The sequence below is a fragment of the Pelecanus crispus genome, chromosome 3, assembly GCF_030463565.1.
Source record: "Pelecanus crispus isolate bPelCri1 chromosome 3, bPelCri1.pri, whole genome shotgun sequence".
Taxonomy (NCBI): Eukaryota; Metazoa; Chordata; class Aves; order Pelecaniformes; family Pelecanidae; genus Pelecanus; species Pelecanus crispus.
The window spans coordinates 59,897,853-59,908,757 of record NC_134645.1 but is presented as its reverse complement, the minus strand read 5'-3'; the positions used below and the strand labels follow the sequence as shown (position 1 = coordinate 59,908,757).

At 50.1% G+C, this 10,905-nt stretch overlaps 1 protein-coding gene across 1 annotated transcript; it reads left to right on the top strand.

The window, feature by feature from the left end:
• The first annotated feature begins 1,203 nt into the window (after positions 1-1,203).
• Positions 1,204-10,430, top strand: ZBTB2 (zinc finger and BTB domain containing 2). The gene is made up of 3 exons (XM_075707346.1): positions 1,204-1,232; positions 5,188-5,371; positions 7,351-10,430. Exons 2-3 carry the CDS (start codon positions 5,199-5,201, stop codon positions 8,711-8,713), a joined length of 1,536 nt encoding a protein of 511 aa, XP_075563461.1. The 5' UTR covers positions 1,204-1,232; positions 5,188-5,198; the 3' UTR covers positions 8,714-10,430.
• The last annotated feature ends 475 nt before the right edge of the window (positions 10,431-10,905 follow it).

Here is a 10,905-nt window from a genome sequence, read left to right as displayed (position 1 = left end):
CCACCGCAACCGAACCTGCCGCTGCGCAAAGTCGTAGATTGGATTTTTACAGAAGACTGCTATGTTCCCCCCCACCCCCGTTAGAAAGCAGAGTTAAAAATATCCGTTTCAAATACCTTGCCCACCTGAACGGACGAAAAGCAAACGCAAGCTTCGCACGTTTGTACTCGGAATCGCTCTTTTTGACAAGTGACCTCGTAACCTCACCCGCGCCGCTGCCGGGGCGCTTTCGGGCAGGGGCAGAGCGGCCCCCCCAGAGCCCCACGCCAGCAGGGCCGGGCCCCGCGGCCTCCCCCCGCCATAAGGGGCAGCTGGGGAGGAGCCGGGGGGGCGCGGACCGGGACACCCGCTCGCAAACTTCGCGCCCGAGAGCCCCGGGGGACGCGGGACACCGCGCCCCACCGCCCGGCTCCGCTCCGCGCCCACGGCCGCCGGTTTGTCCCCGTCCCCGGTGGCTCGGCGGGAAGCGGAGGGACGCACCTGCGCCCGCCACTTCTCCCCGGGCAAGCGCGGGGGAGGGGGCGGACACACGACGGCACCGGAGGGCACCCCCCGCCCGCCGCCGCCCGCCGAGCGCCGCCCGGCAGGAGCCACCCGCCGGCCCCGGGCGCCCCCGGCGGCACCGGGCTCTGCCGCCGCGGAGAGGCCGGCAGGGCGCCGGGAAGGCGGCGGCGGCGAGCGCGGCGCAGGGCAGGGCAGCGCCCCCCGGCCCGGCCCGGCCGCTGCCGGCGGAGCGGCGCTGTCGGCGGCGCGGCCGCCCCCGGCCGGCGGCGAGCGGTGCGGGGCGGGGGGGGGGGGCTGCAGCGGCCCCCACCCCCGGGAGTTTTAAAGGGGCAGCGCGCCCGCCGCAGCGCCCGCGCCCCGCCGCGGCTTTCGGCCGGGGGGGTGCCGGGCGGGGGGGGGGGGCGGCGGCGGCGGCTGGGCCGGTCCCGCCGGTGCGGCCCGCGCCGCGCGCGGCGGGCGGGGGAGGGAGGGGCGGGCGGGGGCTGGGTGGCTCCTGCTGCTGCTGCTGCCGCCACAGCGCTCGCCGCCTCCCCTCCCCCCCGGCGGGGGCTCCTCGCTGCAGCCTCTGTGCTCCGCTCTCGGTCATGTGACCCTAACGTAACCGGACAGGAAAAGCCGCCGCCGCCGCCGCCGCCGCGCTGACTCCGTTGTTGCTGCTGCTGCTGCTGGGCGCGGAGACGGCGGCGGCCCGCCCGGCACCAGGCGCCTCGGCGGCCCGCGCCCCCCAGGTGAGCACCGGCCGCGCCGCGCCCCGCGAGGGACCCCGGCGCCGCCCGCACGTGCGCCCGGCCCCGCCGCACCGGCCGCGGCCCGGGCTGAGGCGGCGGCGGCGGGCGCGGGGGCGCGGCGGGGCCTGCTCGGCCCTACCTCCTCATTGTGTGCGAGGGGCGCCCGGCCGCGGGGTCCGGCCGCGCCGCGGCGGGCCGAGGGGGGCGCGGAGGAGGCGGCGGCGGCGGCGGGCCGCGCCTGGCGCCGCCGGGACTGCCCTGGCCTCCTGACAAACCCCCGCCGGGCCGGGCCGGGCCGGGCGGCTCCATCCGGGACACAGCCCGGGGGGGGGATGGGCCCGCGCCGAGGGGAGGGGAGGGCAGGGCCGCGCCGGGGGGAGGGAGGGGGCGGAGGGGGGGGGGGGGGGGGGTCGGTGCCGCCCGGCGCCGGGCTCGGCTCGGCCGGTTGGGTCCCGCGCGCCCGCCCGCAGCGGGGCGGCCCCCCCCCGCGGCATCCGGCGCAGGGCGGGGCGGGGGAGGAGGGCGCCGCGCGGGGCGGGAGGGGCGGCCCCGCCTGTCTCTCCGCGGCGGGCTGGGCGGCCCCGGCGGCGTCGGCGGCGGCAGCGGTTCCCGTCTCGCGCGCCCTGGCGGCTCCGCTCGCGCTGCGTCTCGCGCCGTCTCCGTCCGTCCGTGCGCGCGTGGCGTGCGCGGGGGGGGGGGGGGTGGGGGCGGGGGGAGGAGAGGGGCGGGGGGGCGGGGCGCAGCCAGTGAGAGCGGCGCGCGGCCACCCGGCCTTCCGCCCCGGCGGCCAATGGGAGGGCGCCGTCACCTGTGCCACAGGGGCCGAGCGTGACTCGGGGGAGGGGGGGGGGGGGGGGGAGGCGGGCTGTAGGCCACGCCCCCCCCGCCGCGCGCTACGGCGCCGGCAGGCGGCGGGAGCGCCCGAGCGGCGCGCGCCCCTGTCCTCGTCTCCCCCGCCTCCCCCCTCCCGCCGGCGCGCGCGCGCGGGCCCGTTGCGGCGGGCGGGGCCGGTCCGGGCCCCACGGCGGAGGCGCGGGGGCTGCCGGGCGGTGCCGGCGCCTTCTGCCGCGGAAGCGGGCCGGGGATCGGTAGGAGGTCTGGCGTCCGCGGAGGGGTGCGGGGACGGGGCGGGGAGCGCCGGGCCCTGCCTGTGCCGGGCCGGCAGCTGTTCGCTGTCAGGGCGGCCGCCTCCGCTCCCCTCCGCTGCCGCCGCGCTCCCGGCCTGTTCGCTTCCCCCCCTGCCTGGTGCGGTGCCGGCTCTGTCTCAGCCTCAGCCTTGACCTGCGCCCGCCGCTTTTCCCTCCCTGGTCCCCGAAATAAACGGGCGTTTTCCCGAACGGGCTCGGCCTCGCGTGGTTCTTCGCCCACCGCTGAGCGAATTGGGTCCTTTCAAAAGTCGCGATAAAGCTGGGCCAGGCCGGCCTGTCAGCCGTGCGATGGAAGGGCTGTCCCTGCCGGGTTTCGGGGCACCAGAAATATTTTGCACAGTTGTTGAGTCGGTCAACGCAAAAATATACCCTTGCTGGTGTTCATCGCTTTATTTAGACAAGGGTAAAACTCCTGAATGTATGCATGCCTATAACATACCCTTCTACACAGAAAAGAGGGACGGAGTGCTCTTAATAACTTCCTTAGAGTGTAATTCTTCCGGTGCTTTCAGTTCAAAGCATTTAAACATCTTTTCAATACGCACAGAAACGTAGTGTTGCGCACGTGTACGAACACCGTATCATTTGGTGAAGAGATTAATTCGGGTCTCTGATGAAGGGTAACAGCTTCAACTGCCCCAGTGACTGCTGTTTGGATAAGCCTAACTATAAGCTAAACAAACTTAGGATGATAATAACTAGAAAGAATGCCTTTCTGGCTTGAAGTTCCCTCACATCAATGGTTTGTTCTGCTTGACAAGCTTCACTGTCCAAGTACAAACCAGGCTCAACACTGATGAATTAAAAAATGTAGCACACACAGAATAATCTAAATTAAAGCTACAAAAAAAAAAAAAAATCATGTTTTCCGTAATATCACAAAGTCTACCTGCATGGAGCATCTTGCAGGATTAAATAATGATGAACATGATTTTTGTTACTGCTGACAGCAAGTGTTCCCTCTTTTGGAGAGAGAGAGAGGATTTTAGCGTATTGTTTGTACAAACATAATTATCCAAACAGTAATTTAGGGAGGAGAGGATGGACCTGAAGAGAGTTGGAACCTGTTTAGTTTTTTTTTTTTCCTCTTATTAACTGTAAGAAAACCATCAACGGTATCTTAAATTGTATTTATTTCTTTGCCCTTACACCCCTGACTCAAATGAGTTCTGATCGCATGCAAATGCAAAGGAATACATTTGGTCAGCCTGGTTATTGGTTTAAATATGAAGGCATTCTTCGCTCTCCAGCAAGTAGAAATACTCGTTTCCCCAATGACTAAACATATTGGCATATGTGGAATACACTTTTATTCTCTTTCCCAAAAAGCCATACTCTTACTGCATAGAAGAAACAAGCTGTTTGTACCTAACCTAAAATTTCTATAACTTCCTATTAAATTTGGAGGGAAAAAAACCAAGACTTTTTATACATCTACCACTTTTGATCCACTTGTCCTGGTTTCACCTTCTCTTTCTTTTCTGTTCATAAGGCATCTGCCCTGTTCTGGGTGTAACGTGCCTGGGTATTTTGCTGACTGATATTTTGTTTTGTTTCTTGCTGTTTTATGTGGCTACATACAGACCTACATTACTTCAAACTTTCACTTTTTCTGCCCAAAGCTCTATTTGTTTTGGTTACGTTTATATCCACTTGTTGATCTTACTAGCCATATAATTCATCCCTCCAACCGTATGCAACTGCCCTAATGTGTTTCCCTGGCTATTTTTTTCCCAAAGTTACCAATTCTTGCCTCCAAGGCTGCCCCCGAATCCTTGAGAAAAAGTTGATGGCTCTTAGGTAGTCCTTTGAGGGCAGCCTCCAGCAGCTGCTACAAGGAAGCGCAGGGAGGGTGGGGGCCCCCAGAAGCCCTGGTTTAGGGGGGCTCAGGTTGGCGCTGCATTTCGCCGTTAGTTACCCTACCTTGCGCCGACGGCCAGCGATGGACGGAAGCGCACCTATCGCCCCTCGGGTTTCTTGATTTGCTAGGCGAGCATGAGGCACGCAGGCTCCTTACAAAATGCTGTTGTGGCTGATCTCAGTAAATACACCAATAGTTGCTGAGTGAAAAGATTGGCCCCTCCTGTTCTGATAGTCCAGAGGGCTTGCCAATGCCTAGAATGAATTCATTGTTTCAGCCTGGGAAGACTCAGGTATGTGTCTGGTATTTCCCAGGAGAGGGCATAACCATCAGAAGTGCTTAAGTATTTAACATTGGGTTTGGATTCAGCTGGATGGACACATACTTTTAACCTGAATTTTCAGTTTCTCTATATATCTTTTACGTAAAAGGTATCTAACTTGTCTTGGGTTATTGGGTTCTGCTCTTGTCTCTCCCACCCACTTAGGTGAGGGGGACTGATACCAGAAGGGAGATGTATTTTTCCTGTTTGAACAGACAAGTGGTAGCCAAAATACTTCATTCTTCCCATTACAAATAGATGGGTTTACTACTTGTTGATATTTCTTCCTCTCCTTTAGCTATTTATGTTTCTGTATCCAAGTCCCCCCACATGCCTTTTCAGAACTCTTTAGTCCTGCCTCTGCTTTGCTCTTTAAGCCTTGTCAAATCACTTGCATCTTTGTGAATTGCATTGCCCGTCAGGAGACAGAGATCCTTGCCTACGTGTAAGATATCAGTTATAGTCATCTGGGTTTAAGAGGTGTTACTAAAGCATGATATGCAGGTATTAGAGAAAAATATCTAAGAGACATCCACTGTTGCATCAGATGCAACAAGTTTTTATTTTTGACAAAAGTTTTTGACAAAACTGTTAAGTTTTACATGGAAGTCATTTGCTTTTCAGAGTGTAGAAAAATGGATTTGGCCAACCATGGACTTATTCTGCTGCAGCAACTAAATGCTCAGAGAGAGTTTGGTTTCCTGTGTGACTGCACGGTTGCCATTGGTGATGTCTACTTCAAGGCACACAAATCGGTCCTTGCTTCTTTCTCCAACTACTTCAAGATGTTGTTTGTTCATCAAACCAGGTAACTATAAAAAGGTTCACTGTTTAAATGTTGTTCAGCTAGCTAAGCTAAGGAGGTCTAACAACATTTTGAAACCTGAAAATGTTCCTTTTGCTTCTTGCTATGACATAAGGAATATGGAATCCAGTCTTATCTGCAAACTAGAATCTCAGTTTAAAACCTGTTAAAGTTGAACTGTGATTCATTAACACTAATGTTGTAATTCAGCACAAGTTCTTTATCCTTAAAAAAAGCAGAGAATTCCTAGAATTGAATATTTAAAGGATTCTGTCTTCAGTCTTGCACTTTCCTTCCCCCACTCACTATCCTCTACTCTGTCTTGGCCCTATTCTTGACATTTCCATAACATATACAACCCAATAAGTATTTGCCAGGAGATTTTGAGAAATGGACTTTTAAAAGAGGTCAATATGTTTCTTTTTTTTTTACAGTTTACCAAAGTCAGTTAAATAATAAAATACTACATAGTTGTGGAAAATAAGGGAGTTTGTGTTTCTTCCTTTTTTTTTTTTTTTTTTTCTTTTGGCCAGCAGCCTTACATGGAGGGCATTGAAAAGATAACAAAAGTGTAAGACTGTTTTCAAGATTTTTTTTTTCTTTTTCCCAATTATTTGAACTATCTCAAAAAGTTTATGTTAAGTGAGTGAAACTCTTAAGTCTTTGGCTAAAGGTTCTTAGCCAAAAGTAAACATCAAGGACAGAAGTGCACGTGCACTACTCAGACAGGACTGCCGGCAGATGTGCCAGTCTTGATGCTTCATCAAGAGCACACAGTCATCTCTGGAAGATGGCATTGCAAAGTTTACTTTTGATTAATGGGTGAGAATTCAAAAGCAGTCAGAGAGAAAGATAAGAAGGGTGCACCTCAAGAAATGGAAGAATTGGCTATAATTTCCTCCTCGGCTTGGTAGCCTACTGTGGTTAGAGCATTCAGACCACAGCGTGCGGCCACGTCCGTTTCTAGATTTCTGTCTTTTATTTAATGTTTGTTTAATACAAGAGCTACAAATACCTCTGAAAAAGGATTAGAATCCCAGATCCTTTCCTGTTAGCTGACTGGCCTAACCAAGTCTTCATTTTCTTTCTTCTTCTGTGAACCGTGCCTCTCTTTCTGCACAGAGATTCAGCTTCAGCCGGAGGAGCGGTGGGCGTTTCAGGCCAGAATATCCTAAAGGGTGACGCGTAGGGCACGCTCTCAGCTGGAGGATGGTGGTGGTTTCAGTCCTGCTAGGCTGAAGAGGGCATCACGGCCAAAGCGTCTCCCTTTGTCGAGCGCTCTAACCGAGGGGATGTTAGGCTGACCAGGCGTCCCACTGGTGCTACTGTTTCTTCCTCCCTGTCCAAGGAAGGAAGCTACCGTTCTGTTTTGTAAGGAGCCTGGCCTCCACGGGTTAGATGTGCCCGGGCTTCAGCTGTTGCATCAGATCACACGCTGGCCTGCATGGTTTCTGGATCGTAATGCAGTTGAGACAAGGTGATGCCACACATTTGCAGAACTGTAGCTGTAAATGCTAGTAAGCCATAGAAGCCAAACAGGCAGGTGCCAGGTGAATTTTAACTGTTTTCAGGGCTAAGTACTGAGAAAAGTTTAATGGATTGTGAATTTAGAGTCTAGTGCTAGCAGGTTTTAATTTAGCTACAGATGCATTTGAATCCAACCAAAAAAAGGGGAAAAATATCTTTGCAATTTACAAATACATTAATATGTGGCAACAAATCTATAACATAACAGCAATTGAGAAAGGTGTATATTGCAATGCGACAGCTTTGTCTTTCAAGCCAGTTACTTTCCCGAGGAAAAAAAAGTCATCTCTCAAGTGGCCAATAAGGTTAGCTCGTTTATGTTAAAGCATTTCTCTATATTTATTGGAGATTGAATTTAAGTAGATGCCTCTGATTTTTATCAACGCGTGAATGACATAGATCTGGTAAAAAAGATTCTCTCTATCTCTTATTGATCATTTTGTTTCACCTTTCAGTGAATGTGTCCGTCTGAAAGCGACTGACATACAGCCAGATATCTTCAGTTATCTCTTGCATTTGATGTACACTGGGAAGATGGCACCACAACTCATTGACCCAGTTCGGCTAGAACAGGGAATAAAGTTTCTGCATGCATATCCACTAATTCAGGAGGCCAGCCTCGCAAGTCAGGGAACTTTTTCTCACCCGGATCAAGTTTTTCCATTAGCATCTTCATTATATGGCATTCAGATTGCAGATCACCAGATAAGACATCCCGCTAAGGTTACATCAGCAACTGACAAACTCGGGCGAGAACCAAGGCCGCAGACATCACGGATGAACCAGGAGCAGGTTTCTGAAGGCTCACAGCTCTCGCAGTTAGCTACAACTCTGCCACAAGTGACCCGGACAAATATGTCCACTTCTGACCCATTGCCATCTTCTTTATCTCCAGAATTGGTATCTGCTGCTGGTAATAATTCACCTGCAGGAGAGGAGGCCAACATGGAAGCATCTTCTTCAGATGAACAGCCTGCCTCACTCACAATAGCACATGTCAAGCCAAGCATTATGAAAAGGAACGGAAGCTTCCCAAAATACTATGCCTGCCACCTCTGCGGTCGCCGGTTCAATTTGCGAAGTAGTTTGCGTGAGCACCTGCAGATCCACACGGGAGTTCCCTTCACATCTAGCCAGCAGGGAGAAAGTAATATTTCTTTGTCTCTCTGTAACAACACAGCTGATAAAGATGCCGTGGAAGTGCCTGAAGCAGGGATGATTAGTGACAGCGAGCTGCAGCAGATCTCAGACTCCCCGATAATTGATGGGCAGCAGCAGTCAGAGACACCGCCCCCCTCCGATATCGCAGATATAGACAACTTGGAGCAGGCAGATCAAGAGAGGGAAGTAAAAAGACGGAAATACGAATGTTCCATCTGTGGTCGCAAATTTATTCAGAAAAGCCACTGGAGGGAGCACATGTACATACACACTGGCAAGCCCTTCAAGTGCAGCACTTGTGACAAAAGCTTTTGTAGGGCTAACCAGGCTGCCAGACACGTGTGCCTAAACCAGAGCATGGACACGTACACGATGGTGGACAAACAGACGCTGGAACTCTGTACTTTTGAGGAAGGCAGTCAAATGGACAACATGCTAGTACAGACCAACAAGCCCTACAAATGTAACTTGTGTGACAAAACGTTTTCAACTCCCAATGAAGTAGTCAAACATTCGTGCCAAAATCAAAACTCTGTCTTTACGCTAGAAGAAGATCGCTCCATTCTGCTAGGTGGTGGGGACACAGAAGCCACAGAGACTGATAATGCAGTGTTAGCCTCCATCAAAAAGGAGCAGGAAGCAGTGTTGTTAGACTGAATGTGAAACCTATATCAATTTTTTAAAGTTTCTTTACTCATTTTTTATTAAATCAATTTTTCCTACCCCACCTCTTACCTCACCCCTTGCCATTTTTTCCACCAGCCTCCTTCCCATCCTTTGTCTTCAGCAACCAGAACTGTACTGGCACGTTAGGAAATTGGACTTTGCCTCTCCCACCAAAACAAACAAAAAGCTCTTGCATCAAACCACAATGTAATTGATTTTAATACAAAGGAACGTGTGAAAAAATAATCCAGCTAACTATGTTTATAGTATTAGTTAATCCAAATTTAATAGATTTTAAACAAAATTTAGATTGCTTAAAAGTGTATTTAGATACAATGATGAGTGTAATGAGAAACAGAGTATCAGTTTGGTAAGCAAAGAATATATATATATATATATTAGTTTCCCTGGTAAAAGGCATTTTGAGAAAGATCTGGCAAAGTAAACACCATGCTTTTTAGAAGTCCACATGCAAGTTGATTAAGGTTATAACATAAAACCCTCAGAACTTTTCTCAATGCAAAAAAATATCTGTTCATTGAGTTAAAAGAGCCGAGGGTGTTGGTTTTCTTTTAGCCTTATGTTTTCCTTCAAGTATGCCTTTGGGTATCTGTTTCAGATCATTGAGTCAAGCAAAGTAGTTACTTAGTCAAATTTTGACTTAAGTAGCTGTAATAATAATGTGATGGCAATCTTTATATATATATATAAAATGCTGTATATGTATAAAGATTTTTATATATATATATATATATATAGAAAGTGTTTGTGTGTATATTTGGTACAGGTAAATAAATGCACACATCCTTTTTAAGTAACTGGCCATCTACTCTCAGATTCAGCCCAGAAAGTCTTTTAGTTGTTTGACAAAACGAGTCATTGCACAGGTTATTTTTAATCAAATTTAAAACGTCTTGAGCTGTGTGCATTTTTATTGGCCTGTTGAAGAGAAGCTAATATGTAAGTGGTGTCACCCAAGCTACAAAGGAAACTGGAGAAGTGACATACTGGTGAGCACTGTACCATCATTAGTGCAGCACGTGCATGTGGTGTTAGCTATAGGTTTGAGTCATTCTGGATGAGAGGAGGGAGAAAAGCTTTATTGCTTTATTCAGGCAAGGAATGTCCATGATTTCATTTGGTCTAATGGCATGAGTTAAGAGGAAGAAAAAGTGGTGCAGAGATGTTCTAGCAACAGGGGATCAGTTGGTTTAAAGTGAATCTGTAGCGCTGGCTGGCAAATTCTGCTCTGTGAGAGTCCCGTTCTTTTCAAAGCCAAGACAAAGTCTGCAAAAACTGAAAGGGTGAATTCTGTAGTTTTAGTTACTGCTGATGGTAGCACTGCATCTTTGTGTTAAAAATCAAGTTGCTGATTCTTACTGTTTTATGTAGATGCCCAGATTTTTTGCCATGTAGCCTAAAAACCTAAACTGACAGCAGCAATGAAGCCCACCGAGCAATTACGGGGCCAACGGAAGGCGTAAGCGGACAGAATAAGTGCCCCATCGTAAATGGAGACAGCGTGTGTTTTGGGGGGAGGGGCGGGAGAGGGCAAGTCACAAACCACAGCTCTTCTCTGTGTATACGTTTAAACTGAGTATCATCTTTTTTGTGTATAGTTAAGTTCTCAGATTTGTAAGTTTTTATACATCATTTCATTGAATAAAAACTGAATTAAATGGGATGATTTATTGAGTTGAAGGTGAAAGGTTGCTGGTTTTCAATCTTCCTGAAAGAGCTCTTACTGAATCGGTTTAAAAGCCAAGCAATGTATTCTGTGTATCAGACTAAAGCGTCCGTCATACAGATGACCAAATAGCTCGCTAAAGCTTAAAACAGTAGATTTTGCACAAAGGGTCACTACGTATTTGTTTTTTCCAGTTTATTATAACATGACAATTATTGTAAAATTCATTGTAAGTGGTGTTGAGTTTATTATCTCTCTTGTATTAGAGTAATAGATCTAAAATCAATTGATTTTTACTTCAAAGTATAAAATGTTTTGAGGCAAAAAAGTAACATCTTACAGAATTACTTAGTGTTGCCCATTTTAAAACTTTTTTAGGATCTTCATTTACCAATGTAATTTCTTTAAATGTGTGTTTTACTTCATTTCACTTAGTCTGAAATGCTCTCAGAGCAGGATGAAAAAAAAAAAAAGAATAAATCTTTCTGAATTCAGG

Bases quoted from the DNA above. Each gene is read 5' to 3' on its own strand.
- ZBTB2 (XM_075707346.1), top strand. From the start codon at position 5,199: ATGGATTTGGCCAACCATGGACTTATTCTGCTGCAGCAACTAAATGCT. The intron at 5,372-7,350 runs GTAACTATAAAA...TTCACCTTTCAG, and splicing joins TTGTTTGTTCATCAAACCAG to TGAATGTGTCCGTCTGAAAG.